Source organism: Pleurodeles waltl, chromosome 3_1 (assembly GCF_031143425.1).
Source record: "Pleurodeles waltl isolate 20211129_DDA chromosome 3_1, aPleWal1.hap1.20221129, whole genome shotgun sequence".
NCBI lineage: Eukaryota > Metazoa > Chordata > Amphibia > Caudata > Salamandridae > Pleurodeles > Pleurodeles waltl.
Window position 1 is genome coordinate 1,495,780,655 of NC_090440.1, and position 25,697 is coordinate 1,495,806,351.

The 25,697-nt window shown below is 40.3% G+C and overlaps 1 protein-coding gene across 1 annotated transcript in view; it reads right to left on the reverse strand.

Moving 5' to 3' along the window:
* LRP1B (LDL receptor related protein 1B) overlaps nucleotides 1-25,697 on the reverse strand; it is a 4,500,992-nt gene that overhangs the window by 2,196,382 nt on the left and 2,278,913 nt on the right. The window contains exon 16 of the mRNA XM_069225083.1: nucleotides 12,006-12,146. Within this exon, the coding sequence (XP_069081184.1) occupies nucleotides 12,006-12,146 (141 nt within the window). The remainder of the gene's footprint in view (nucleotides 1-12,005; nucleotides 12,147-25,697) is intronic.

Below are 25,697 nucleotides of genomic sequence, written 5' to 3' on the forward strand. Positions count from 1 at the left end.
TTTTGTCCCCGTACAATCTTTATTAGTTCGGCTAAAGTCACACATGATTATTTCACACTACGTTTATGCGTTAATAAATGTAAAACCTTCATTTCTGCTTCATCATGTGCCACACATTTAGAGTAAATATGATGCATGCAGTCATTTTTTGAGTAAAGAGCAGTACTAACTGTTTCTCAGATCCAAGGTTTTATCACTGGATCTGACTTCTTATATTTTCCTTAATGTGATCAATCACACAAAAAAGGAGTGAGGTCACTTCCATTGTTTGCCTAGAGAGTGTTTTGGTGTGCTCCCACCCACCGTATGAGTAATCTCTCACTCTTGTGGGGTATGTTTATACTTTTAAAGCCTTCCCACATCTTCTCATAAGGGCAAGGCACATAATTTGCCCAGATACATTGGGGTAAATGCAGTATGTTTTTAACTAAATGATTTATTATATCATTCGATATGATGATAATATTTAATTGTTTTTATAGAATATATTTGCTCTATGTTTGTGTGTTTTTTTGGCCAAAGGTAAACAATAAAAGGAAGCAAAATGAAATGCCTAGTGCAAGTAAATACTAAGTACACGTCAACCCATATGTCTCTCCCTTAACAACTGTAGATGTAAGAATATTTATCAGCCTGCAAGACCACTTAGTCAGCTCCTACCCCCTCTAAATCAAACCATGTGTTTGGATCTTTAAAACATACATTTTATGAATGGCATATTCAACCTAATACGTTCCTAAAATTATCATACATCAAACTTACACATTAACAAATAGAAATGTTATTAAACAGAAATAAAAATGTTCATTGACCAAAATCATAAGAACAGAAAAAAATGTAACGTGCTGTGACTGTACAGAATACCAAATGCATAGTTTTAAATATGTAAACAGAAGATATATTAAACGATTCCAAATAATATGGCAATGCAACTACATTCCAATCCATGCTGCGAGGAAGTAGCTTCAGACACTTTTGGCAATGCAACTACATTGGTTCATTCACTTGGTTCCATGCAGTATTGAGTTCCCTGCTTTGCCACATACGGTGGTTAACCTGCATAACATTATTCTCAGGCACATATTTTGGGTCATGGTGATGATCCCATGCAGTTAGCACCTATGGATCAAAACGTCAACAGCTGTACCTTAACTCATTTAATTATTTGAAATTGGTTCTTAGTATGAGTATGGGCACTAATATCAGATTTGACACATACTAGTATATTGTATTGCATCAGCTTTTACATGCCTGAGTTTGGCTACTGGGTATTTGTATAATGCTGTGATTCTCATCCATTATTCACTATGTGTGATATTTTACTGATACTTGCTGAACAATTAGCAACTTATATTTATGTATTTCCTGCTCTCCGTTTCATTAGAAGGACTGAAAGTCATTTACTTTAACTAAGTTTCCTTGTGTTTTGACTCTGTTACCTAAATTTCCTTTGGAAGCTCTCTTATAAATAAATACCTTGTACCTTGAGATTGTATATAGATTTTATTCTATTTCTATGAGTAAATTATAATTCATATTGTACAAATGACGGACCCTGTTCCTTATAATACACAAGGACCCCAGGTCCCTTAAATAGCCTTGAGTTTACCTTGTTTGTTTGACTACTAATACATTCTGTAATCTCAAAAGTAATGTTGTGTTATGGTGAGTGTATATTTTAAGCTGTCATCTTCCTATTGAGAACTATTTAATGTTGCAGAAAAATTGGATACAATATTAGCATCTATTTTTAAATCTGTTCTCAGTGACATTGCTCTATACTTGGCACACTCCTCTGCAGGTTTATATTTTTTATTACTGTGTTCATTGCCTTTCTAGATGGGTCCAGCATGGTATCACTGGCAGCATTTTCTTCAAAAACCTCAAACTGAATACATGAAAGTAAATTATTTAAATGAGTTTGAGAGCTATCCCATCAAATCCTGGAACTTCCTTCCTTCATCACTTGATTAGACAATTCAAATGTAGTTGTATGGCCTGACATGAGGTTTTAATCTAAATAATTTGTTATGCTGAATACTGTTAACAAGATGAAACCAAATTTTGTAGATGTTTAGCTGTGTAGTCACACGAGGGCAAATTGGGTCAACAGGTTAAGCACTCACTGCTGACATCTGTGTTAGACTTGCAGGTCAGGCCGTGAATCCCATCAAGGTCAAGTTTGAGTTTTGTGTTTCTGAGCACCATTAAACTAGTTCATAAAAGAACCCAATTTTACAGAGGTTTGCCAAGGCATGGACTGCTGCATCATGCTCTATTAAAAACTTAAGTATTTGAATTTCTAGGCTGCTTAGATATCAGGGCTCAGACTTGTACATTTGTCTGTGTGAGCATTATCATTTTGTGTATGATTTACATAGCTGCAGAAAAGGATAGTTAGTCTAAGACCGGGCAAGATGGTTGTGTTAAAGTTACTGTGAACACCTTCCCACAATGATTCCCTATCACAAATGTACTGCACTTTGTAGATACATTCACTTGGGAAAGTAGAAAATAGTGTAGTAGTCAAGTTGGCCATGTGCATATCATATCAGTTTGGTATCTTAGGGGATAAATGTCCTACCTTTAGGAGCATGGAGTGTGATTCCTCAATCGCTGGGCTTAGCATGTACTTTTTCTGAACATATTTTTATTGCTAATGTGTGGTGCTTAGAAGCTTAATACACTAGCCACTAGTTTTTGCATACAGAAGTATGGTGTCGTAGTGGCTGTTATCGCTGTTTGCAGGAGTTACTCTTACCTACAGTTTGTGCTTTCCATTATGTCAGATTATATGGGGGATAAAGTACCGACTGCCCAAAATTATAAGAATGCAAGTCATTGAGGAGTTCCATAATCATTTACAGGAACAAGGCCAAAGGCTGAATTTCTATATGAGATTGTGATAATCCAAAGGATTTGCAATAAAATTATCATGTATGGCAGGGAGAAATGTATCCTGTATAATCCATGGTCACATCATCACCTTTCCAACAAGCCACTTAATACCTTGGTGAGTAGCTCTTTTATATGTTTGCAAACATGCATAAAAATAATACCTCTAGTGCGAAATGAAAGCATCAAAAACTTGTTAGATACTTGTTTTGAGTAGATATTAGAAACAGTTTAGTACAAATCAGTTTTTTTTCAAATAAAAGCTGTATTAGCTCAGAATGTGTATACATTTGCAGAAATATTCTAGCTGTCCTCCATCTAAGAAGTGCAAAAAACTGAACAACTTCTCTGTGCTTTTCATGTTCTGTTGTTTTAAACAGCTGCTTCAGTTATGCTCCCTAATCTGCTTTTCACCTCTGCGGCTTGCTTTAGCAGCAGGCATTGTATTGTCAGATCTCTACTGTGAGAACTTATAATAGTCTAGTTCTGATGTCGTTTCTCTATAATTGGTGACTGGATGTGTCACAACTCGTCGATTATGAAGAAATTAGAGACTGCCATTTATAGAAGGATTACAGAATTCCATGTATTATATCAACCTAATGTCAACAGTTTTGCTGACAAGTAATCATGCCCCGTTGTTCATCCCTACCAACAAGTATGAAAATTGCCTTGTTGGAAAACTTGTTTGCTTTTTATCTATCTATTTTTGCTGGACATAAAGCATGATCTGGGAGTGGAAGGCTGACATTTTATTGAATAGTTTTGCAAAATGTGTTTATTTTGATGTATAATTATTTTTAATTTCTACCCTCAATGGATTTTTAGGCTAGCGTTAAGACAGGTGAGGTCTATGGCGTTCAGGTTTGGGGACAAATAAACGTAAAATGACTTGCTGAGGCCCCCCAAACAATTTCTGAGGAAGCTCTGTAGACTGTCCACATTAAATTAGGTGTAAATTGTAAAGGCACAAGCTGTTCTTTTCCCTGTGTTGTAATAAATTCAGTTCTGAATCAATTCTGTCGCTGTATATGAGCTATCCATAAGCAAGGTCCAAGAGAAATATTTTCCTACAACAATTACTACACTTGCCATGAAGTATGCATGGAATTAATACCTTCTTAATGTTTGGCCTTCATTATATTTGGGCAGTTGCAAAAAATAAGAGTCATCCTATAATTGCTATTTTAAAAGATTTGGGCGAAACCAGAAAAGCAATGTTTAAAATTGAGTTTGCCCTCACATGTATGTGATTTAACAGTTTATCAACTCTCTCTGTAGTTAAGGTTTGGTCTGATGCTTTCAACACCATGGCCAACACTGCAAGATATTCTCAAGGCTGGAATCTCAAATTCGAGCTGGTGTACCTGCATGTCAGTCCAGAGAGTATACATTATTTCCCCCAAGAATGGGGAAAACCATGTGAGTAGAGTGAAAAATCTGCAAAGCATGGCTTATATTTACAAATAATTCCACCAGTCCTTGATGAAGGCAGTAGGATTAAGGACTATAATGTCCCTGCCACTGACCAAAATGCAGAAGAGTAGAAAACCCATTCTTCCAGCATCTAATTTCTTTCTTAATATACGTATGTGTCTCTGTCTGTGTGCCTGTGTGTGTAACTGTTTCTATAGCGTGGGAATTATCCAGGTGAACGTTAGAGCACTTTTCAGATAAGATAAACAGACAGTCTTACATTTTCAGGCACATAATGAAGGCTGGACTGGGCGTACCGGGCATTGGGCATTTCCCCACAAGGCTGGAAGGGTGTAGGGCCACTTTTGTTACTGTGGGGACAACTTTAAAGCAGTGCCGCAGTTTTAAAAGCACTGCTGAGTTCCTTGTATATCCATCAGTTCTCAAGCAACAATAAAAGTGTTGAGATAATTCTGGTGTATACCTACTGGAGAGAGAAAAGAGTTTTATCTAGTGGCAGTTTTCAACCATCTACGATAGTGCAGAAGGTTAATATGCCTGCTGCAAAGAATGTGTACGATTCAGATCACAAAACAGTATTTTACCTGCAATGCTCAGTGGGATACTGCTTTTGTCACAGAGATCCTTTTGTTAATGTGCAGTTCATTAGTTACAATCATAATCTATTACAATAAGCTGTGAATTGCCCCCAAGTAGCTGCATGCACACTGCATGGAATGGGTTAGACAGTTTTTTTTTAACCCATTCTTTGCTTATCCTAATTGTGCTAAAAATGGTTTGTTTCAGTAGAAATAAATCATTAGTAAAGTTAACCGTAACTACTGTGTTACGTTCTGAATCCTGAGTTTATGCCTCCTAAGACCAAGCACTCTTAAGAAATGCCTACCAGCACGGATGACAAGTGAATCCTTCACCTTGTTGTCCCTATTGTGTTATATAACATTTTCTATCCACGAATGTACACATGTGTGATTCATTGTCTCTGTATGTGTGTGTGTGAGATGTAAAGTGCTTCGCAGGTAAGAAAGGCTCTATAAAACAAATAAAATACATGTAACGGATTGGCTACAGAGATATGAGAGGCACTGTTAAAGGGTGATGCTGAGGAAATCATTGAAGAGCTCCCCCCAAAAAACTGCAGTATCCTGGTGCAATGTCATGTCCTCATTTACTATGCTTTAAAAACTAATACAATTAAATATGTAATGAAAAAATGTGTTCTACAATGCACCGTTTTTCGCAAATGTTGTCAGCTTTTCTTGGGAGATAAAACCCCCTATTCCCAATAGTAGTGGTCAGGCTCATTAGCTAAGCACCCTATGGAGGCTGGTCTGACACAATTTGCCACGGCTGCTTTGGGTTCCACGTTTGGCCCTGAACATAATCGATACATAAAGAATCCGAACATTACGAAGAAAAACATTGATGAAAAAGGTGAGTTTAAAATACATCTACATTCAAATAATGAACATAGTAATACATTTTAATTGAAATGGATGTAATTAGCCTAGGGCATAGTAATAGATATTATTAAGAGTTCGTGTGCATATAGTATTGGAATTTCGTTTGCCTTAGGTTATTTTATTATGCATTTTGAAGCATGGTATATGATTATATAACCCATTTAATACCTTATCTATTTAAACTCAGCAAGAAATAAAATATAACTCTCCGCTGCTCTCTCTAAATCGTCTAGCCCTTAGGGAATGTACACATTTTCCCTGTGTGTTTGTAAAGGTCATCCTCAGATGAAGGGTAAATGAGGGTAAACTGCAGTCATTCAAGTGCAAAATTTTAACAAAAATATTGAATCATGTGGGAATTCGTATGGACTTGACTTGAACAATTCATGTGTCTGGGGTTTCCGCACAAAGCAAAGATGATATGAATTCTAGTGGACTGCTAAAGAATATCGCAAACAGTCCTTTAAACTATTATCCATAATACACCCCACGCTTAGCATTTGAATTCTGAAACACAACCGAATTTATCAACACTGAACGAATATAACCCCGGCCCTTGGTATTCACTCCACTTTTGGACGATTAGCTGGATAAACAAAGACGCAACAGAGCTGCATTGGAACAGGCAAGGAACTTTATAAAAGAGGGTAATGGTTTCCTTGTACTTCATTAAGCTTCTCGGTTTGGGCAAAAATAACTTGGTAATTACTAAAGAAGCAGGAATCGGCTGTGTGCCTCATGCACACAGTAGATAGAATGGAACAGAGGACTGTTCGCAACAGTAGACCCCCAGCGTAACCTCAGTGATCTTACTGTGCAACCCTTGTCCCTTAAAAGACAGAAGATACTGAGAGGGTAGTTACTCTTCCAATTGGTATCTAGAGATGATATTCAAGTATGTATGTGACTAGCTCTTTGAATGGAATTGGCACCGACAGCTGGTGTACAGGGAAGGTTAAACATTAGCGCTTGGTATCCCAGCAGTGGCTGTATGGGTGAACTTTTCTTACAGTGGCTGTGGCCTGAGAAACTAGAGCACCGTGTGCAACCCCAAGGTTTTCCATTAGTAACTCGAACTGGCTTTTACTGGCATCCAGCTAATACCAAAATACCTCCTACTTCAGAAAAAGGTTCCTAACATGAGGAATCCTAATGATACATCAGAGAAATGATACAGAGAAAAAGCAAGACAAGGAAATAAGAAAAAAAAAAGGAATAAGAAAAACGTGAAAACATAAAAAAGGGGTACACAAAAACAGAAAAACAGCAGCCATAAAAAGAGAAAATAAGGAAACAAACAACCAAAACAAACAGCCAACAAACAACTATCTGAAAAAATTACCCAATGACATGTGTATTAACATATTTTATTTCAAAATGCAATTATATAAATATACAGAGAACTCTATAGAAATGATATAGAACTAATAAATATATATCCTGGGAAACAAAACACTAAAAATAACATATAAACCACTCATACCAACAATCACACAATAAACAAAGATATAGACCAGACAACTTGATATGAAATAAGGACAAAATACATGTTCAGGGCTGATAGACTTGAATAACAAGCTACTCCCTATTCAGACAAAGGTCCATCTGCCATATTATGATTCAATTATATCTTCTGGAATTGTAATACAGCGGATAGAATATACGTCACACTTGTGATAGAGTATTCCATCAGCCAAGATTGTAATCAGGCGCTAAATTTGTCTGTGCTAATCTAACTGACCCAGTCACTGTTGTGCCTTAGATTCAATGCGAATAGTGTCATCCTTCTCATGACATTCATATAATTATGTTGCTACTGTATAGGTTAAGTGTTGGATCTGGCCCTTTTTGCAGGGTCATCCCCAATCTTTTTGCCTCCTTCCTCCTATTTTTTCTGACCAGTTCTTGTTGGCTTTAGGACCCTGGGCACTTCACCACTGCTAACCAGTGCTAAAGTGCATATGCTCTCTGTATAAATTGTATTGTTGATTGGTTTAAACATGATTGTTATATCTTATTTACTAGTAAGTCCCTAATACAGTGCAATAGAGGTGCCCTGGGCCTGTAAATCAAATGCTATCAGTGGGCCTGCAGCACTGGTTATGCCACCCACATGAGTAGCCCTGTAAACATGGCCCAGACTTGCTACTGCAGCGTCTGTGTGTGCAGATTTAAACTGCCAATTCGACTTGGCAAGTGTACCCACTTGCCAGGTCTAAACCTTCTCTTTTTCTACATGTATTCACCCCAAGGTAGGCCCTAGGTATCCCCATGGGCAGGATGCAGTGTATGTTTAAGGTAGGACATATACTAGTGTGTGTTTTATATGTCCTAACAGTGAAATACTGCAAAGTTTGGTTTTCACTGTTGCAAGGCCTATCTCTCTCAAAAGCTAACAGGGGGGCTGCCTTTAAATATTATTAAAGTGGAGATTCACTTTGGGAGCAGATAGAAAAATGGAGTTTAGGTTCTCTGAACTCACAATTTAAAAATATATCTTTTGGTAAAGGTTGTTTTTTGATTGTGTTTTTGAAAATGCCACTTTTAGAAAGTAGGCATTTTCTTGCTTAAACAATTCTGTGACTCTGCCTGTTTGTGGATTTGCTGTCTGGGTCAGTTTGACAGTTGGGCTGTTTGCACCTCTCTTCTAGACAGTGACACAAAGGGAGCTGGAGTGTACCCGACATATTCTGATGAGCCACCTGGGCTGAAGGCGAAGGTAGGAGTGGTCACTCATACCTGATGGGCAGTACCTGCCCTTACACAATGCAGTGTCCATCCCACTGGTGTGTGTTTGGGGCCTGGCCTGGGCAAGGCAGGATCTTACAAACAAGAGGGACTTTCCTTTGAAGACTGCCTACTTCAAAGGCAGAAAGGGCTATAAGTAGTGGACCCAAATCCCCAGAAAATTAGATCACTTCTGGATTCAAGAGGAACATCTTCCAAGGAGAAGCTGAAAAGAAGTAATGCCCCCTGCCTGTGACTGAGCTTCGTTTGGGTTATCCTGCAGTTTCTGCTTCTGCCTGTGAAAGAGGACAAAGACTGGACTTTGTGGTATGTTCCTGCTTCAGAAGAATTTCCAAGGACTTGGACTGAGCTTGCACCCTGTTCTGAAGTCTCAGGGCTATTTAAGACTTTCTCTGCCAGCAGCTGGACTCTCTGCAGAGACTCCTGCCATGCCAAGTGGTGCCTTATGCAATCTCTAGGCCCTTGAAAGGAGGAGCTGGTGAAAAACCAAGAAAATCATCTTTGGGCGTCTCTGGGCAGATGCCGCTGGTGAATCCGATGATGCTGCCTGCAACCGAAGCTGTGGTCCTCACTGGCATGCGACGATCCCCCAGTCCTGATGTCGCTGCAGCCCCGCTGAAGACCACGACTCGGCAGAAGCCGGTGCACCACGTTGTGACTGCCGGATATCGACTCCTGCTGAAGGACCTAGATTCAACACTTTCCACCGCTGCCGCCTCGCCTCCACTGCTCCACAGCAAGGACCCGATGCCTCTTCATGACGCCTCTGCTCTTTCACCCCGCAGAACTGGAACTGACGCTGCCTCAGATCCAGTGACGCTGCGATTCCCGACTCTGTGCACCAACTTGTTTTCACATTTCCCTAAGGTACGGTACCTGGGGATCTGAGTGACTCCTTGACCAGCGCCACTGGCGTCAGATTGTTGGGAGTGACTCTGTCACAATGCCGTGATTCCACCTTATCGGAGAATTTATGTTTCTAAGTGCTATTTTTGAGTTTAATCTTTAAAATTCATAACTTGTGTGTATGTTGGATTTTTGTCGTTTTGGTCCTGTTATGTTCAGATAAATATTGTCTATTTTTCTAACCTGATGTTGAGTCATTTTGTAGTGTTATTACTGTATTACTATGTGTGTTGGTACAAATAATTGACACATTGTCTCTGAGCTAAGGCAACATGCTTGTGCCAATCTACCAAGGGGGTGAGTGGGGGTTAACTGAGTGTGATTCTCCTTTACCCTGACTAGAGTGAGGGTCCTTGTTTGGACAGTGGGTAACCTGACTGCCAACCAAAGAGCCATTTTCTAACATTAATGTACAACCATTTTTGCTGCTCTGCGTGCTTTGGTGAAGAATAATATTGTGTGATGGTTGGGAGCAGCGAGTCCAATACATAAGGTCAAATCTTTGACCAGAGCAAATCTGAGCATTGTATTTGACCCATGCTCCATTTTAGATGATGTCAAATTGCACCTAGGTCATGCTCTACCATGACCACTGACTCTAATTGTCACATTGTGCCTTTTGGTACTATTTTTACTTAAAATAATAAAAGTTCACATCACTGGATCCTCGTATTGGATTTGGGTCATTTGAGTGTCATCTTGTTTATTGAAATCTACGATAACTTTTTAATTCATTTCAGCATTTGTATTGGTTGGCAGTTTGATTATGGGCTTGATTATGATCTTGACGGATGGGATACTCCACCAAAAACATGGCGGATATCTCGTCTGCTGTGTTACAAGTTCCAAAGAATAAGATGTAACTTGTAATATGGCAGACAGGATAGCCATCATGTTTGTGATGGAATGTCCGATCTGCCAAGGCCTTATATTACTATTTTAGTACTGCATAAATACTTTACACAGTGACCTTAAGTTAACCCTGTCTGCTCTGTGCCATACTTGCTAGGGAATTAACTCAGGTTAGTTTGGTGATTTTCCGGGCTCACCTTGATGAGGACTGTGATTATTGCTTGAGGTGTGTAATTATCCCCCATAACTACTAATTCCATTTTTTTACACATTCAGAGAGTAGATTTTCTGCATCGTCATCTATGTTTAAATGGTTGCAGCTACTAAAGTGGAAAGAAACAAGTACCATTTGCATGAATTAATGTAAAAAAAATCACAAGCAATGGAAGAGGCTGTATTTTTCTGGACGAATTATGACTTTGGAGGTTGCGAAATGTATTTCTTTAAGTCATAAACTTATTTTTATGACCATGGTTACCAGTGCGAATAGGGACAAAGTATTTTGCTTAAAATACACCTGGGTGGTTATCTATGTAAAAACTGTACACAAGATACAACACTCTACCAAGATACTTTCTAAATGTACTTTAATACAGTTTCTAAAGTCATAGTGTGTACATTGTTGCCAAATCACAAGTAGTCACAGAACCTATTGAGTTTTCTACTTCCTATAAAATATATATCCTACTTAAAGCAGCCTCCCATGAGCAAAAGTAAGGATAAGAAAGATAAAAATCATGCAAAATATGCACAATCTCATAATTGTAATTTACATGAGAATATTCCCACATAATGCACGAACACTGGCAATGCCTATATGTGTCAACAGGAAAACCTTTTGGCTTTTCAAAACAATTTTGTGTTTGATGTCCTCTGATGGTACTTGCATGTCCACTGCAGCCACCTTTGAATAAATTTGTAGGAACATTACAAATGCATTCAAAGATGGATGTCTTTAACTTGGGGCAGTCATCTTTAAATAGATTTGTAATACTTGAACATACACATTGAAAGTCTATTGCCATGGAGGCACACACAACAAGAGCAACCATTTTTGAGTATCTCTGTATCATTCAAAGAAACTCGTTCAAAGCTGGTCATAGTGGATGCATACGCATCTGCTTATAACATATTGGATCTTTTCAAAAATACAAGCTCATTTCATAGTGACCCCATTGCATGCTTGAGTATGTGCAGGTGTGGAAGACAATTTTGAAATGGTTAGAAGCTCATTTAAAGAGGGAGTGTAGAAAGTCCAAACAATTTTAACAATAAAAAAAAAGTGGAAGAGGGTGGGGGAAAGGATAACAAGCAATAGGGAAAAAGAGGCAAGAGAGGGATGCGTACTCTGAATTCAAACAACATCAGCTCTGGAGGAATAGATATCAGTTAGTCAACAGATTTTGAGACTCAAATGTTCCTGGGCAGAATAAGTACAAAAATAAGGCGGAAGGCCATTGAATCCAGAGTAGACAGTTGAAATAAACAACAAAGTAATCTAATCATGGGCAAGGGTTTACCCAAAGCCCACTCTTTGTATACTGGAAACATTAGGACTGGTTAACCGACAGCTACATTTGTCTGCGGATGATACCTAAAAGTGCACAGGTGTTAACATTGATAAATTAAAAGTCACATTTCTGCATAAACTTAATTTGAACACCAGTCTTGTTATAGTAAAACTTTAAAAAAATAAATACGTACAACATATTCCAGGATCTTCATCACTTCCATCCAAACAATCATCATCTCCATCACATTGCCAGGTATCACGAATGCAGCGCTTATTCTTACATCGAAATTCCCCTGGCATGCAGAGTTGGGGAAATACTTCTGCAGGATTTACTAAAAAACAGATAACACAGAAAATACATTTAACTGATGAAGATCTAAATCAAGTAACTAAAACTGTCATTACCCAAGAACACTTGGCATCATTCTGACATCTTATAGACCAACATCTATCTATCTATCTATCTATCTATCTTTTGTATAGCTCTATAATTATAGAATGTTAAACAGACATATAGATATATCGATTGACAGATAAATGTTTTTTTTAATTTACTTGCCCTGTTAGTTTTAATTCCTTCAAGGGCACTGACTGGTTCAGAGTTTCGCATTCCTTGTAAATATTCCTGCTAATGATTTTTTACGTTAAGGAGGAAAAAACCATGAGGAGCAGCAAACTTCATTATTTATATGTAATTGTCCATAATGGTTCATCACAGGTGTGGGTAAATAACGTTACCAAACATTCAGCTTACTATAAAGTGTCATGCTTCTATGTGAACAGTAGTGTAACCACTTACCAGTAAGTTACTTCACCTAAAGATTTAGTTAACCTGATGGTAAAGATAATAAAGTGAGTGTATTTACTGCGGGATGAAAGAATACATAGTAAAATGCTAGGCAATAGAAGAGGACTGACAAAACTCAATGGCATGTGCAGTTAGCTTGAAGTGGAGACAAACAGGTCGTTGCAGTGGGCAGGGCATGTCCAATTGAAAGCACTAAGGCCCATATTTATACTTGCTTTGTGCCAAATATGAGTCATTTTTTTACACAACTTTGGTGCAAACCTAACTCCAAATTTATACTTTGGAGTTAAAGTCATCTTTTGCTAGCGGGAAACTACCTTGCATCAATGAGATGAAAGGTAGGCGTTCCAGGGCCAGGGCAGGTGTTACGGGACCATGTGAGCATATTGCCATGGTCAGAAACCATGGAATGGGCCCACAGGGGTCCTTCCCTAGCCCCGGGGACACCCCCACCCACACCAGAGGGATGCCAGAGGATGGGTGACCCCATCTTCTGGCGAGAAAGGTAAGTATAGGTAAATAAATTGGGCCCCCCTACATGACACTGGGCCCAATGGCCATGCCGAGGGGACACTTGTCCACTGGGCATCGCCATTGGGGTGGTGGGCATGACTCCTGTCTTTACTAAGACAGGAGTCATATCAGTTGGGGTTGTGCATCAAAGAATGACGCTAGTCTGGTTAGAGGCATTTTTATGCCTCTGCCCATAATAGCATCATCCTTTGACACACAACCTCCTGTTTCCCCTACGCCTCCCTCACCCAGCTAGCATCCTTTTTCATGACGCTGGCCGGGCCTTACCCCTGGCTACTGTCATTCCTTAAATATGACACCAGGCCGGCGTCTTGGAATGGCGCTAGCCGGCAGTATACTTTTTCATACAAAATTGCGTTAGCACAGTTTTGCATGAAAAAGTATAAATATGTCCCTACGATTCATGAGATGAAACATCGCAGGGCAATTGTGGCCGATTTGTAACTACAACTTTGTACCGCTCCATAAAACCACACTTCTGGTTACTGATAACACCAAAGGTTAAATTAAAATGTACATATTATCAAATTAGTCATTCTGTTAAATCAGTATGACAGCAGAGGAAGCAACTGAAGAATACCAGATAAGTAGTACAGCATCTCACATAAGGTTACCCTTGAGTGACTGCAGGCAAAACACAGTGCTTTGCTGAGCACCAAAATAAATTAAAATAAAGTGTTTACAAATGCAGTATGTTTGACTTTGCCTGGATCTCTCCCCAAGCATAAGGACTAACAAAAACATACCCACTCTGGCTTCAGAGAGTTGGATTCCTAAGCATGAACACAAATGTGAATGTCATGTACGTTGACATGCAGAGGTCTATCTTCAGAGCTAGTTGAGCTTTCCATACAGAAGGGCCCAAAATCAGAGAGCCCAGTGCACTCCAAGCATGAGTACTATAAGTGCACAAGTTAACTTTGCCCTTTCTGCAAAACCAAGGAAGGAGGATTTTGCAAATCTAATCACTGAGCATGCTCTATGCAATGACCCTGTGTGAGCTATTCATACAGCAAGCCTAGCTTTATTTGCAAAATCATGTAGGTGAGTTGTATGTCAGAATACACAACCATATAACACATTACAACTCTTATTTGTAAGGTGGACAGTTGAATATAAATTGAGTCCTGTTTAAAAAAGCTGCCATAGGATAGTCTGCCTCATATCTCTTCTAGATTGCAAAGCATTGTTCGAAATGTGCAATCTCATAGCAGATATTTAATTTCATTGTTTTTAACATCAAAATTGTGTTATATCTGTGATTCATAAATGTAATTCCAATAGAGTCAGATGTACTCTGAAACAGATGGATGTGCTGCTTCCTGTAGGGTTTACAGAACAGTCACACTGTCTCCTTGCTGCTAATGCTGAAGTTGTACAACCCACTTGGTGAGCGAGGCAGGACACGGAAAAGGATACTCTAGTTTCACCAACAACTTACAAATCATTATTACTCAGTGGCAGTCACCATTGTGTAGTTTGTCATGTCATTGTTTCCATAGGCAGAGGTTTTTTTTCTTCCTTTGATAACTTTAACAACATTTGATGAATCTGCACAAAACATTCCAAAAAAGAATGTTCATACATCTCACCTGCTTCATAGAAGATTTACACAGATCCGCCAAGTAGGGGCAAAGAAAAAGGAGGTTCCAAATTTTGATTTTCCATGTGAATTTCTATGGGAAAGTGTGCTAGTGGATACAGAAAAAATACTGAATGACACTGCACCAAATTCGGCAAAAAGTTAGAACTTGACTTGGAAAGTATGCTTTTAATGATTTGGGGTAAATCGGTTCTAACATTTTTGAGAAATAAGCTTTAAAATTAAGCCTATGTGAAATTCACTTAATTTGCTTTAGCAACTAAGTGAAATGTTATTGCATCATTTCATGCTATACTTTATGTGAAATGCAGCCTTATGCCAATTTTTCACTTAAAGAAACATTTAACTCAGAAATATTAGTGCAAAAAACTCCAAAAGTACTGTGAACAAAAGCCACCCACATATTGTTGCTCCCATGCTTTCAATGTACATTTTTACTTCAAATTGAACATTTGTGGCAAATTTTTACAGGAAGTGATGCATCATAATGCAAAGGTGCATAATGGCATAATTTCAGGCATTTGCCTAAAATGCATAATCCAAAATTCCTGCAATTACGTAAATTACTCCAGCGCAATTTAATTTTTTTCCAGACCTAGTTTAAAGAGGGGATCTGTTTTGTTTCCTGCAGGACTCCCGCTGTACCAAAAAGAAAACTAAAAATTAGAACATTCTGATGGGCTATGGGATCTTTTCCACCTACTAGTCATTTCAGTACTGCCTACCAGTCACAGAACTGCAGTACTGAATGATTTGATTGGGAGGCCACAACACTGATGAAAATATTGAGGCTACCATTACAGTCTTGAAAACAAGATATAAATGCCATATACCGGGGCAGTGTGGGCACACCCTAACCTGGAGGGCCATGTGGGTGGACTCAAAAGGACCCTCATTTAACTATTTTTTTAATTAAATATTTTTTTTGAGTTGAAAGTGCTGCCTACCATATTACTCAATGTGGCTTTATCTGCGGTACTGTAGTACAAGCACCAGTAACCCAAAAATAACAGAACAAACAGCCAACTGATATTGTCCAGGCTACAGGCTGTGCAGTGGGGGTTTCCTGTCTGCAGTGGGTCGGGCAAAGGGGCAACCCACTGCTGCATAGTGCCAAAGGATATGTGCAGCAGTGATTTGCCACTACTGTGGGACTGGCTGCTTTGCAATGGGTTGAGTACAAGGGCTGGTGATAGATAATTAGGCAATGGCGCACCTTCAAAACCCCCATGCAGCAATATGTTTGTCTCTGAATGGGAGGAGTCTGAGCCATGGCAATCAGCCAGCATGGATAATGAGGCAGATAGTAATGAGGTAAGACACTGCTGGAGATGACCATCTTTTGCATGACAGTTGCCCCGATTTTTGTCTCCTTCTACTGAATACATTTTTGCTGGCCCTAGAACTTTATACACTTTATCCTTGCCAATCAGAGGTAAAGTCTTGTGCTTTCCCTTCCAAACATAGTTCAATTGGCATGTGTCTAACTGGAATATTTGATATACTTATAAGGACCTACGTATACAGTACTACATGTACCTAGTGGCTGTAAATTGAATGTACACACCAAAGTAGCACTTTTAAGGATGTCTTCAGACCTGCACCTGCAGCCTGGGAATGCAGTTTTAAACTTCCATTTTGTTACCCTTAATGTAGACTGGAACTGTCCATAGCACAGGGCTTGTGGTATTTAAAAAGTAGGACATGTATATTAAATCCTTTACATGTCCTAGCAGTGAAAAACTCCAAAGTAATCTATCACATTGGCAAGGCTGGCCTCCCATAGGAAAACACTGGGTCGGGTTATGTTATGACAATATAGAATGCTTAGTTTCAGTTTAAGAGCAGCTAGATCCATGATTCAGGGTCTTGTTTGAATGGTAAGTTCAAATCCGAAATATTGGACAAGTCAGAGTTTATAGAGCAATTTGGATCTTTTTATAAAGATGTAATGTCTTTGCATAGACCAAATCTGCCTTTCTGACAGTGGATAATGCCACATGACTATTAATGACCCTCTAGTGGTGTAAAGTGTATTATGTGCATTGCTCCCAAACAGTGGAAAAAGGCTTTGGTGTGAAGAGACATTTTTCTTCCTTGAGCAGAATGGCCTGGGGGTTGTGATAGCTCATTCTTGAGTTTTGAAAGGATGCCTACACTTTCACTAGCAGATGTAGCTCATACCTGGACCTTCCTCCCTTTGTCTTCCTAGTGAGCTTGGCTTCAGACCCAGTGGATGGGAAGGCCGCCCAAGAACCAGTTAGGTGTGACCACATTATAATGACCACACCTCTGTAGAGGCACAGGGATCTTTGAACAGCGGAATAAAGATTCTGACATGTTTAACTGTATGTTGGGGCATTGTATGATAGTTTACAATAGAACACAGAGGAAGAGATGCAAAAATGAGTATGGTCACCCTAGGAGCTTTGGTTAAGGACTGACCAAGATTTTCCAAACTCACAGTCTGGTACTAGGAATCAATATGGTATCCCCAGGACCTCCCTCAGATCACATTTAGACCCATACTAGAACAAAAGTGGACTGAACCTGCTGTCTGTGACCCAGGAAGAGCCTTGAAGACTAGACCTGCTTTCCCTCTTCTGCAAAGGCCAAAGAAGTGGACTCCAAGCGTCATATTGCTCACCTCCTGCACAGGATACCAGGACACACCAAGCTCAAGAGGTACTTCTCTAGAATTCTCAGTTGGCCACTTCAACCTCGACCTGTCCAAGTCCCAGCTGCTGGCATCTGTAAGAGTGAGTCTTCACCCGTAACTGCTGTCCCCAAGGTCCTGGACCCTTGGCAGGGATCAAAGTTTACAGCAGAGGACCATCAGGTAGTCTGAAAGAAGACTGGGACAAGCTATCCTCTTCAAAAAGGGAATTGATCAAGATGGTACTACATGGAACTTTTATGATGTAATACATACAGGCCAACATTGCCCCAAATGGTACTGTAGTGAGCAATGTACCACACATCTTTCTGCATAGAAGTGCATCAAAGACTGGCTTGTTATTATTAATACATTCAAGAGACTGAGGAAGACCATTACTATCCAGATTAATATGGGAGAGAGTGCACTACTTCTCTTGGACCTCTCAGCTGCCTTTGATACGGTTGACCATGACACCCTAACTCAAAGACTCCACAAAGCCGGCATACAAGGGATTGCTCTCGACTGGATTACTTCCTATCTTCAAAAAAGGTTGAATATCATCCACTCGCCCCCCTTCTCATCCGAACCCTACCTCTCAAAAGCAGGGGTCCCCCAAGGGTCAATCATCTCACCTTTGCTTTTCAACATCTACATGATATCTTTACCAGAATTGATCAGTGATTTCCGTCTCACATGCTACAACTATGCAGATGACACACAAATACTACTTAAATTATAATGCCCCAAAAACATTGAAAACTCACAAATCTTCAGTTGCCTCAGAGCCGTTGATCAGTGGATGACCTGGAGCCATTTCAAACTAAATACCTCCAAAACAGAAATACACATATGTGGTGACTGGAAAAATTATGACCCTCTGTGTGTCTGGCCTGACGATCTCGGACCACCTCCTCAATTATCCAAGGAAGTTAAAAACCTAGGAATCACCATGGATTCCAAGTTAACTATGAATGCCCAAGTAGACAAATTAGCACGCACAAGCTTCATCACCTTAAAGACTTTACGACGCATCTTCCCCCACCTCGGATTTCCACACAAGGTGCAAGCTACTATCTTGCTTGTACTATCCAAACTGGATTATGCCAATAGCCTCTACCATGGATCATCTCTATCTGTTATGAAAAAACTACAACGTATCCAGAATTCCGCAGCCAGGCTACTATTACATATAAAGCTGCAAGCCCACATCTCCCCTGCCTTGAGAGCACTACACTGGTTACCCGTTGCCAGAAGATGCACTTTCAAGCTGCTTTGTATCACCCACAAAGCTAAACATGGAACAGGACCCCTTTTTATCAGAAAGAAAATTACCAAATACATCCAACAAAGAACCCTCCGCTCAAGATTGGCACCCTGTCTTAGAACACCACCATAGAAGAAAAAGACTATAGGTGGTACATCCTTCTCCGTCCAAGCAGCCAAACTATGGAATTCATTACCCCCAACTATAAATGTGGCGCTAAAAAAGTATAAATATGGGCCCAAGGGTGTGAAACATGTCAACCAGCACACTGGAGTAGTGAAATGTTTGTCTACAAAGGTCTCTGTGGAGAGTGTGGGGACATTATTCTCCGTGTTACTCTTCCCTGTGCTTTTAACCTTGGCATAGACCCTTTAGATAGTAATAAACCATTCTGTATTTGTGCCTATAGTCAATTTTAACCTTGTACATATTAGTCCTTCACTCTGCAGAACTGTTCAGGTCTAAGAACATCCCTGGAGTCAGGGTCGGCACTTCTCAACTGGAAGATCTTGAGGGGCCCATTAGGCATTGTAGCATCAGCCTGATGAGAAGCAGACCTGATAATGAAGCATGCCACCTATTGGTGGGTGAGGGCTTTTGCTTCTAACACACGAATGTTTAGATGACCTGGATTATCTCCCCCAGTTGGTTCTGAGTAGGACTTCAATTCTCAGAACAGTATACCTTATAGTACTAGGTTAAAGTGAACTCCTCCTATAGGTTACTGAAGCATGGGACTTAAAGTTTTTTGCCAACATTTTGCTCTGAGAACTGATGGAAGCCTGAGACCAACTAACAAGCTGGTATGACAAAGGTGCATCATTGCTGGGCCAAAGATCCAGACTGCTCCCCCTACATCCAGTGGGACACTGAAGGAAAGGAGTCTGACCTTGTGGTTCCCTTAGACACCAAAAAAAACACAAAATCCACTGAAGGGCTCCAGAGATATATATTTTCAAATAAATCATAAATCAGAACAATAGAAAACATTGTAAAACATGTTGGGTGAACAACTCCATTAGGAGGGAAGTTGGTGGGCCATCAAGAAGCAGTAGGACAGTACCTTGTCAACAAAACAGTCTCAGGTCAAGTTGCAGGTTCTATGGGTGAATCTCATGGACTTGAAAGGAGTGGTCTTGATGTAAGAGATATATGACGCTACAGATGCTGTAAGATGCTTAGGATGCTGTGAGGTCCGTATTGGTCTTCCCAGGATCTACTTCTCAGTCCATGGTCTAGATAGGGCCACTCGAGGCTACAGGTTTCAATGTTCTTCAAAGTCCGTTTTGGTCTGAAAAAGTCTGCACCAAAGCCACTTGACTACTGGTCACCGGGCACAGCAAAGCCAGTGATTTCCTTTGATGGAGGCTAGTGGCCAAGTTGCACCCTAACATCTCTTCCAGGTCCAGCAGACCCAGGTGCAAATTTTGAGCATTGGGACTTAGGGCCTGATTCTAACTTTGGAGGACGGTGTTAAACCGTCCCAAAAGTGGCGGATATACCACCTACCGTATTACGAGTCCATTATATCCTATGGAACTCGTAATACGGTAGGTGGTATATCCGCCACTTTTGGGACGGTTTAACACCGTCCTCCAAAGTTAGAATCAGGCCCTTAGTCTCCCAGGCTGCACATCAGGGGTCAATGTCGGTCACGCGATTGTGGCTGCAAAGTGGGGCATCTAGCTATTGAAGAGTGCACTATTATGGTCACTCTCGAAACTAGCCTTAACATAGTGAAAATAGGGATTTTAACTGTTAGAAGATATAAAAATACATGTTTATATAGAGCACCCTGCCTTAGGACCCAAAGTACAATGGTGAATATATATATATATATATATATATATATATATATATATATATATATATATATATATATATATATATGTATATATATATATGTATATAGATAGATAGATATTACATACTGACATAGTGGCTGTCACCACTAGCTAGTTATAGTTATAACCATGTTTCCATAAATAAAGCGTTTTTTGATTTGCCTATATCTGTGGCATCATTACACAAATCTTCACAAAATGCTCTACAAAACGTGCCATTGTGATTCTTGTTGCACATGAAAAGTTCATCAAGCGGGGGCACAGGAAAAGGGGAGGTCAAAAAAGTTGCAATTCTAATGTTAATTCCCATAAGACCCAACATGACTACAACCCGAACCACTGGATGGAATTACACCAAATTTGGAAGAAAGCTAGCCTTCGGTATGCAGATTATGTTTTTGCTTACTTATGTAAAAATCCATTCAGTAGTTTTGAAGATATTAAATGGAAACTATATTTGTGTATCTAGGGCCACGGATCCTTTGTGATGATTCACAAAAAAATATGAGCTTGTGCAGGGAAATGCACAGCTCTGATTGGCTGCTAACACTTCAAACCAGGAAGTATTGGCAGTCATCTTGGGACTCGGCTTTAGCTGAGTCCCAGAAATAAATGCTGAAAAAAAGGAAAACAAGAAAAGGGGGCAGTGTAGAGACACCCATACCCCTTACGTAACAATAACTCGCACCCTCGTCATGAACTGCTAATTACCCTCCCAATTCCAACACTCATGAATTTCTTTGATAGCATATTTGATAGTTTCAATGTAATATTTGCAGTAAAGTTTTTTCTGAAAAGACTGTGCATGCCCTGACTTATAGTTAACTTGGGGCACGAGTTAAGGTTACTTGAGATAACTATAATAGGTGAATTTCTATGCTTTTGTCCGTTTAAATGTGAGCTCTCTAACCTTTGGTTTTTAAAGTAAAAAAAAAAAAATATATATATATATATATATATATATATATATATATATATATATATATATATATGAAGATTAGGCTTTACTATTAATTTAAATGACAAACTTGAGATAGCAGTTTAAAATTCTGGCAGGCTAAGGGACATGTTTTCTCGTTGTCACACCCAGGATGGCACAATAAGCACTGAAGCCCTGGTGGAACCTTATGGAACACAACAACTTACAGGTACCACTGGTACCATAAACCAGAGACATATAAGTAATACATGCCAAATGGGTATAAGCTAATCTAGGACTGCAGTTTCCAGGGTCAGAGCACTGGAACTGAGGGTCTGGTTTGCAGGCATCAGTGCACTCTCCTAGCTGAGAAAAGAGTAGCATCAGTGAAATCATTGAGATATCTTCTTGCAAAAAGAAGCTTTTCCTTACATTTGCCCCACTGGAAAAATCCAAGCTCCAAAAAAGTGACTCATTCTGAAAGCGAAAATCCGGCAAAGGATCAAAAGGTTTTCTGCACCAATGGACCTTCTGTTGGTGTGAAATATAATTTCTTCAGAATTCCTGCCAAAAATCAACAGCTTCACCAGGACCTCATCCTGCAGCAATCCAATGTCATGGAGCCCTCTGCGGCCCCAACCTGCAGCCTTGCTCCTCTTACAATTTTTGTACTTCCAATACAGAGAATAAGCCCAAAGGTAAAACCTGGTCCATGTGTCCCACACATGCTCGATTGTGGTAAACTTTTGAATTTGTCCTAGTCAATTGCAACCAGATGATCGGGGTTAGCATGTAACGCTTCTTGGTGCTTCTTGGTGCTATTTGGAGCCTTACACTTTAAAACTTAGGTCCGATTTTAAGAAAAGTGGTCCCCCTTAGCACCCTCTACCTCCATGTATATGCTGTATTTAATATATAACACACCATGGCGCAGAGTACGGGCAATAGTGTCAAAAATATTTGATGCTATTGATGTACTGTGCAGGATTAGCAATTTGGGCGCCAATCCTACAGAGTACATAGTGGCTCATTGAAAAAAATAGTGTGCCCCATTTTAATGCTTGCTCTGTCTAGCGTTAAAAATAGCCGCTAAAGTTGGCACATTGGAATTTCATAGATTTCACTGCACCATTTTTCCAGTCCTCCTAACGGGGGAACGCCCCCTTGCATACATAATGCCTGGCACATGCATAATGTGGCACAAGGGGTTACAAAGTGGTGCTATACATGCATTGTGCCACTTTGTAAATATGGCATGCCGAATTTGGCCCTGCTGGGCCACATTAGTGTCATAAACAATTACGCTAATGTGGCACAAAAGGCGCTAGGCTCTCTTAAATCTCGGCCTTAGTAACTCCAGTTCTACTGATCGGATTTCTGTCATTTTGATGTTACTGTAAATTGGTTTAGGATGTTTCTAGTGTTTTATTTTTACTCTATTACTGTTTGGGAACTGCATATATACTTTACATGTTGCCTATGAGTTAAGCCTGACTGCTTTGCGCCAAGCATTCAGAGGGTCAAGAACAGGTTAATTTACTGTCTTTATTGCTCACCCTGAGAAGGACTATGATTATTATTTGTGGTGGTGTCTTACCCTTCTTCAACTAATACCACAACCACTTACACACACACATGCTTGCAGTGAAAAGTTTTATAAAATGCCATCAGCATTTTGAAAACTACAAATAATACATCATTCTTATAAATATATATCATAATTATTTGCCAATTAACAAAAGTAATATTGTCCATCTTAAATTAAATTATTAAACAAAATACACTGATATCACTATATAAACAAATATTATTTTGTGGCTGTGTCTGAAACTGTGATGGCATTTCTCAGTGGTCACCCCAAACTTAGCAACAAGGATTGCCTTCATAGGGGCATACCCGGTCTGATCCTCTGCCACTGCTGGGCCCAGTAGCTGATTGGTGAGTCTTTTCTGTCCCTGGGTGGCAAGTGTTTCTGCAGTTTACTCCCCCAGTATTCCTCTAGAAGCTTGTGTACCCTCAGTTCAACTTCATAAGCATCAAAGCACTTGTCTATATCATCTCCCACCACACAGTTAACACCAATTTGTGGGATATGCAGACTCTCACCTCTCCAGCACATAACTGTTGGTACGCTACCACCATCAATGTTGGATCCTGTAAGTTGCCTTTAGCCCGAGCTTTCCCCATGCTTTTTTCATGCTCCAACAACATCTTTTTTCTCAGCTAAGGACTGTTCAGCCTGCTTCATCTCTGCCATGGTTTTTTTCTCTGGGTAGGGGCCTCTCAGAATTTTCCTTCTGTTTCCAATTGGACAACTCTGACTTGGGCATCATTTCCTCCCTCCTTTCGACCAGCTACTCTGGGGTCAGGCCCCTGGAAGACACATTGTTCCCTTCATGGGGTAGGTTACCCCCCTCCTCCACGGACTGCATTCCAAGATCTTCTTGCAGGTCCTGCTCTGACCCCTCCTCATCATCCTCTCCCTCCTGGTCATCTGTTCGCAGCTGGTAGGACTCTGGCCATGCCCTGCAGGCCTTTTGGAGCCCCACCTCCTTCTTGTTCCTTTTGGCTGGCAATCCCTCTCCTGGCAAAACACCATGAGCTCAGCCACAGTGTAGTTGTCCAGGTTGGCAAGCTCATACTCCATCTTGCAGGTGTGGGCCACAGACACAGTCAGGTAAAGTAGGAATTAATTTAAAAAAGCAAATAGGCCATTCTGGGAGATTTTAAAACTCCATTTGGTTGTAGATATGGGATGGTACTGTACACCAAATCACTGCATGGCACAAACACAATTCCTATCCCACCGGTGATCATCAATGTGAGAACTTGGGGTGTGAGCCTTAGTCAAGCAACAACCACAATACTTATGAGGGGAGGCACAAGCAAGCAGGCTCAACCCAGTGGCAGATTGGCACACAGCAGTCAGGCTTCACTTAGAGGCAACATGTGAAGCATTTCTGCAACACTTTAAACAGTAAAACTGTAAAATCACCACACAAAAATAAAAATAAAACAAAAGAGTTATGAGTTGTAAAGAATAAAGGGGCATATTTACAAGCCCCAAGCATCACCTTCCGCCACCCTTGTATCTTTCTCCCGCACCGTACTTACAAAGTTGCACAATGCTTGCATTGCACTGCTTTGTAAACCCTTGCACGATGCGCACCAGACATAATATATGCAAGAGGGGAGTTCCGACGCTGGGAGGCCTGAAAAAATGGTGCAGTGAAATTTATAACATTTCACTGCATCATTTTTTCCATAATTTTTAACTCCTGCTCAGAGCAGGCATTACAATGATTTATCCATTTTAATCAATGGGCCTTTCTGTGCTTTGCTGTACTAGTGACAAATCTTTGACACTAGTGCAGCAAAGGGTCATAATAGCGGTAAAAATGTTGAGGTTATTGTCCTAATGACTGCTATGGTGCACCGTACTGTAAATATGGCACAACCATGGTGTCGTTAGGTGGGGTGGTGCAAGAAAAGTGGTGCATCAGGACCGATGCGCCACTTACTTGTAAATATGCCCCAATGTGTGAAATAACACCTAAAAACACAAAGCGCCAACTGTGACTATCTGGTCATAATAGACCAGGTCGAATTCACAAGTTTAGGCCTACTGCAATATAGTGCAGGTTGGCTACAGTCCCAGATTAGTCCCTTTGAAGTTTTACCTTCTCATGTTTTGTGCCAAGTGTCCCGTTCATATTGGAGAGGGCCACTAGGAGCAAGGAGAGCACCACTGGAGGCGTGGCATGAAAAGCAGCCTAGACTTTGCAGATGGGTGGGCTGGAGCTTTATATTGGCATTCCCCATGATAGGTTGATGCTGTAGTGCAAAGAGATGGACTGGCGGCACTTTGCACTTATTTTCTAAAGCAAGCCGCAAACCAGCCTGTTTGCAGTTGTGAGGAGCCCAAAAGCTTGATTCATGCTTACTGAGCCACACCAAGGGTTCCGGACCTGAGGGGCACCACTTGACGGTCAGGAACTCGCTGAAGCCAAGTTAAGAAGCGATTGTGGACCCTTTTATCCCTGAGGCTCAGATCAGGAGACCAGCAGACTAGCCCTTGGAGACAGTCTGGGGTCCTGGTTTCAAGATGAGCTTGCAGTTCAAGTTCTTCTTCCCCAGGCAAGAGGGCAGTAGGTCAATACAGCAGTTCCTGTAGCAACATAACAGTCCTTCTTCGTGGCAGATTATCCCCAGGTCTAGAAGTGTACAAAGAGTTGGTCTCTAAAGTCCCTTT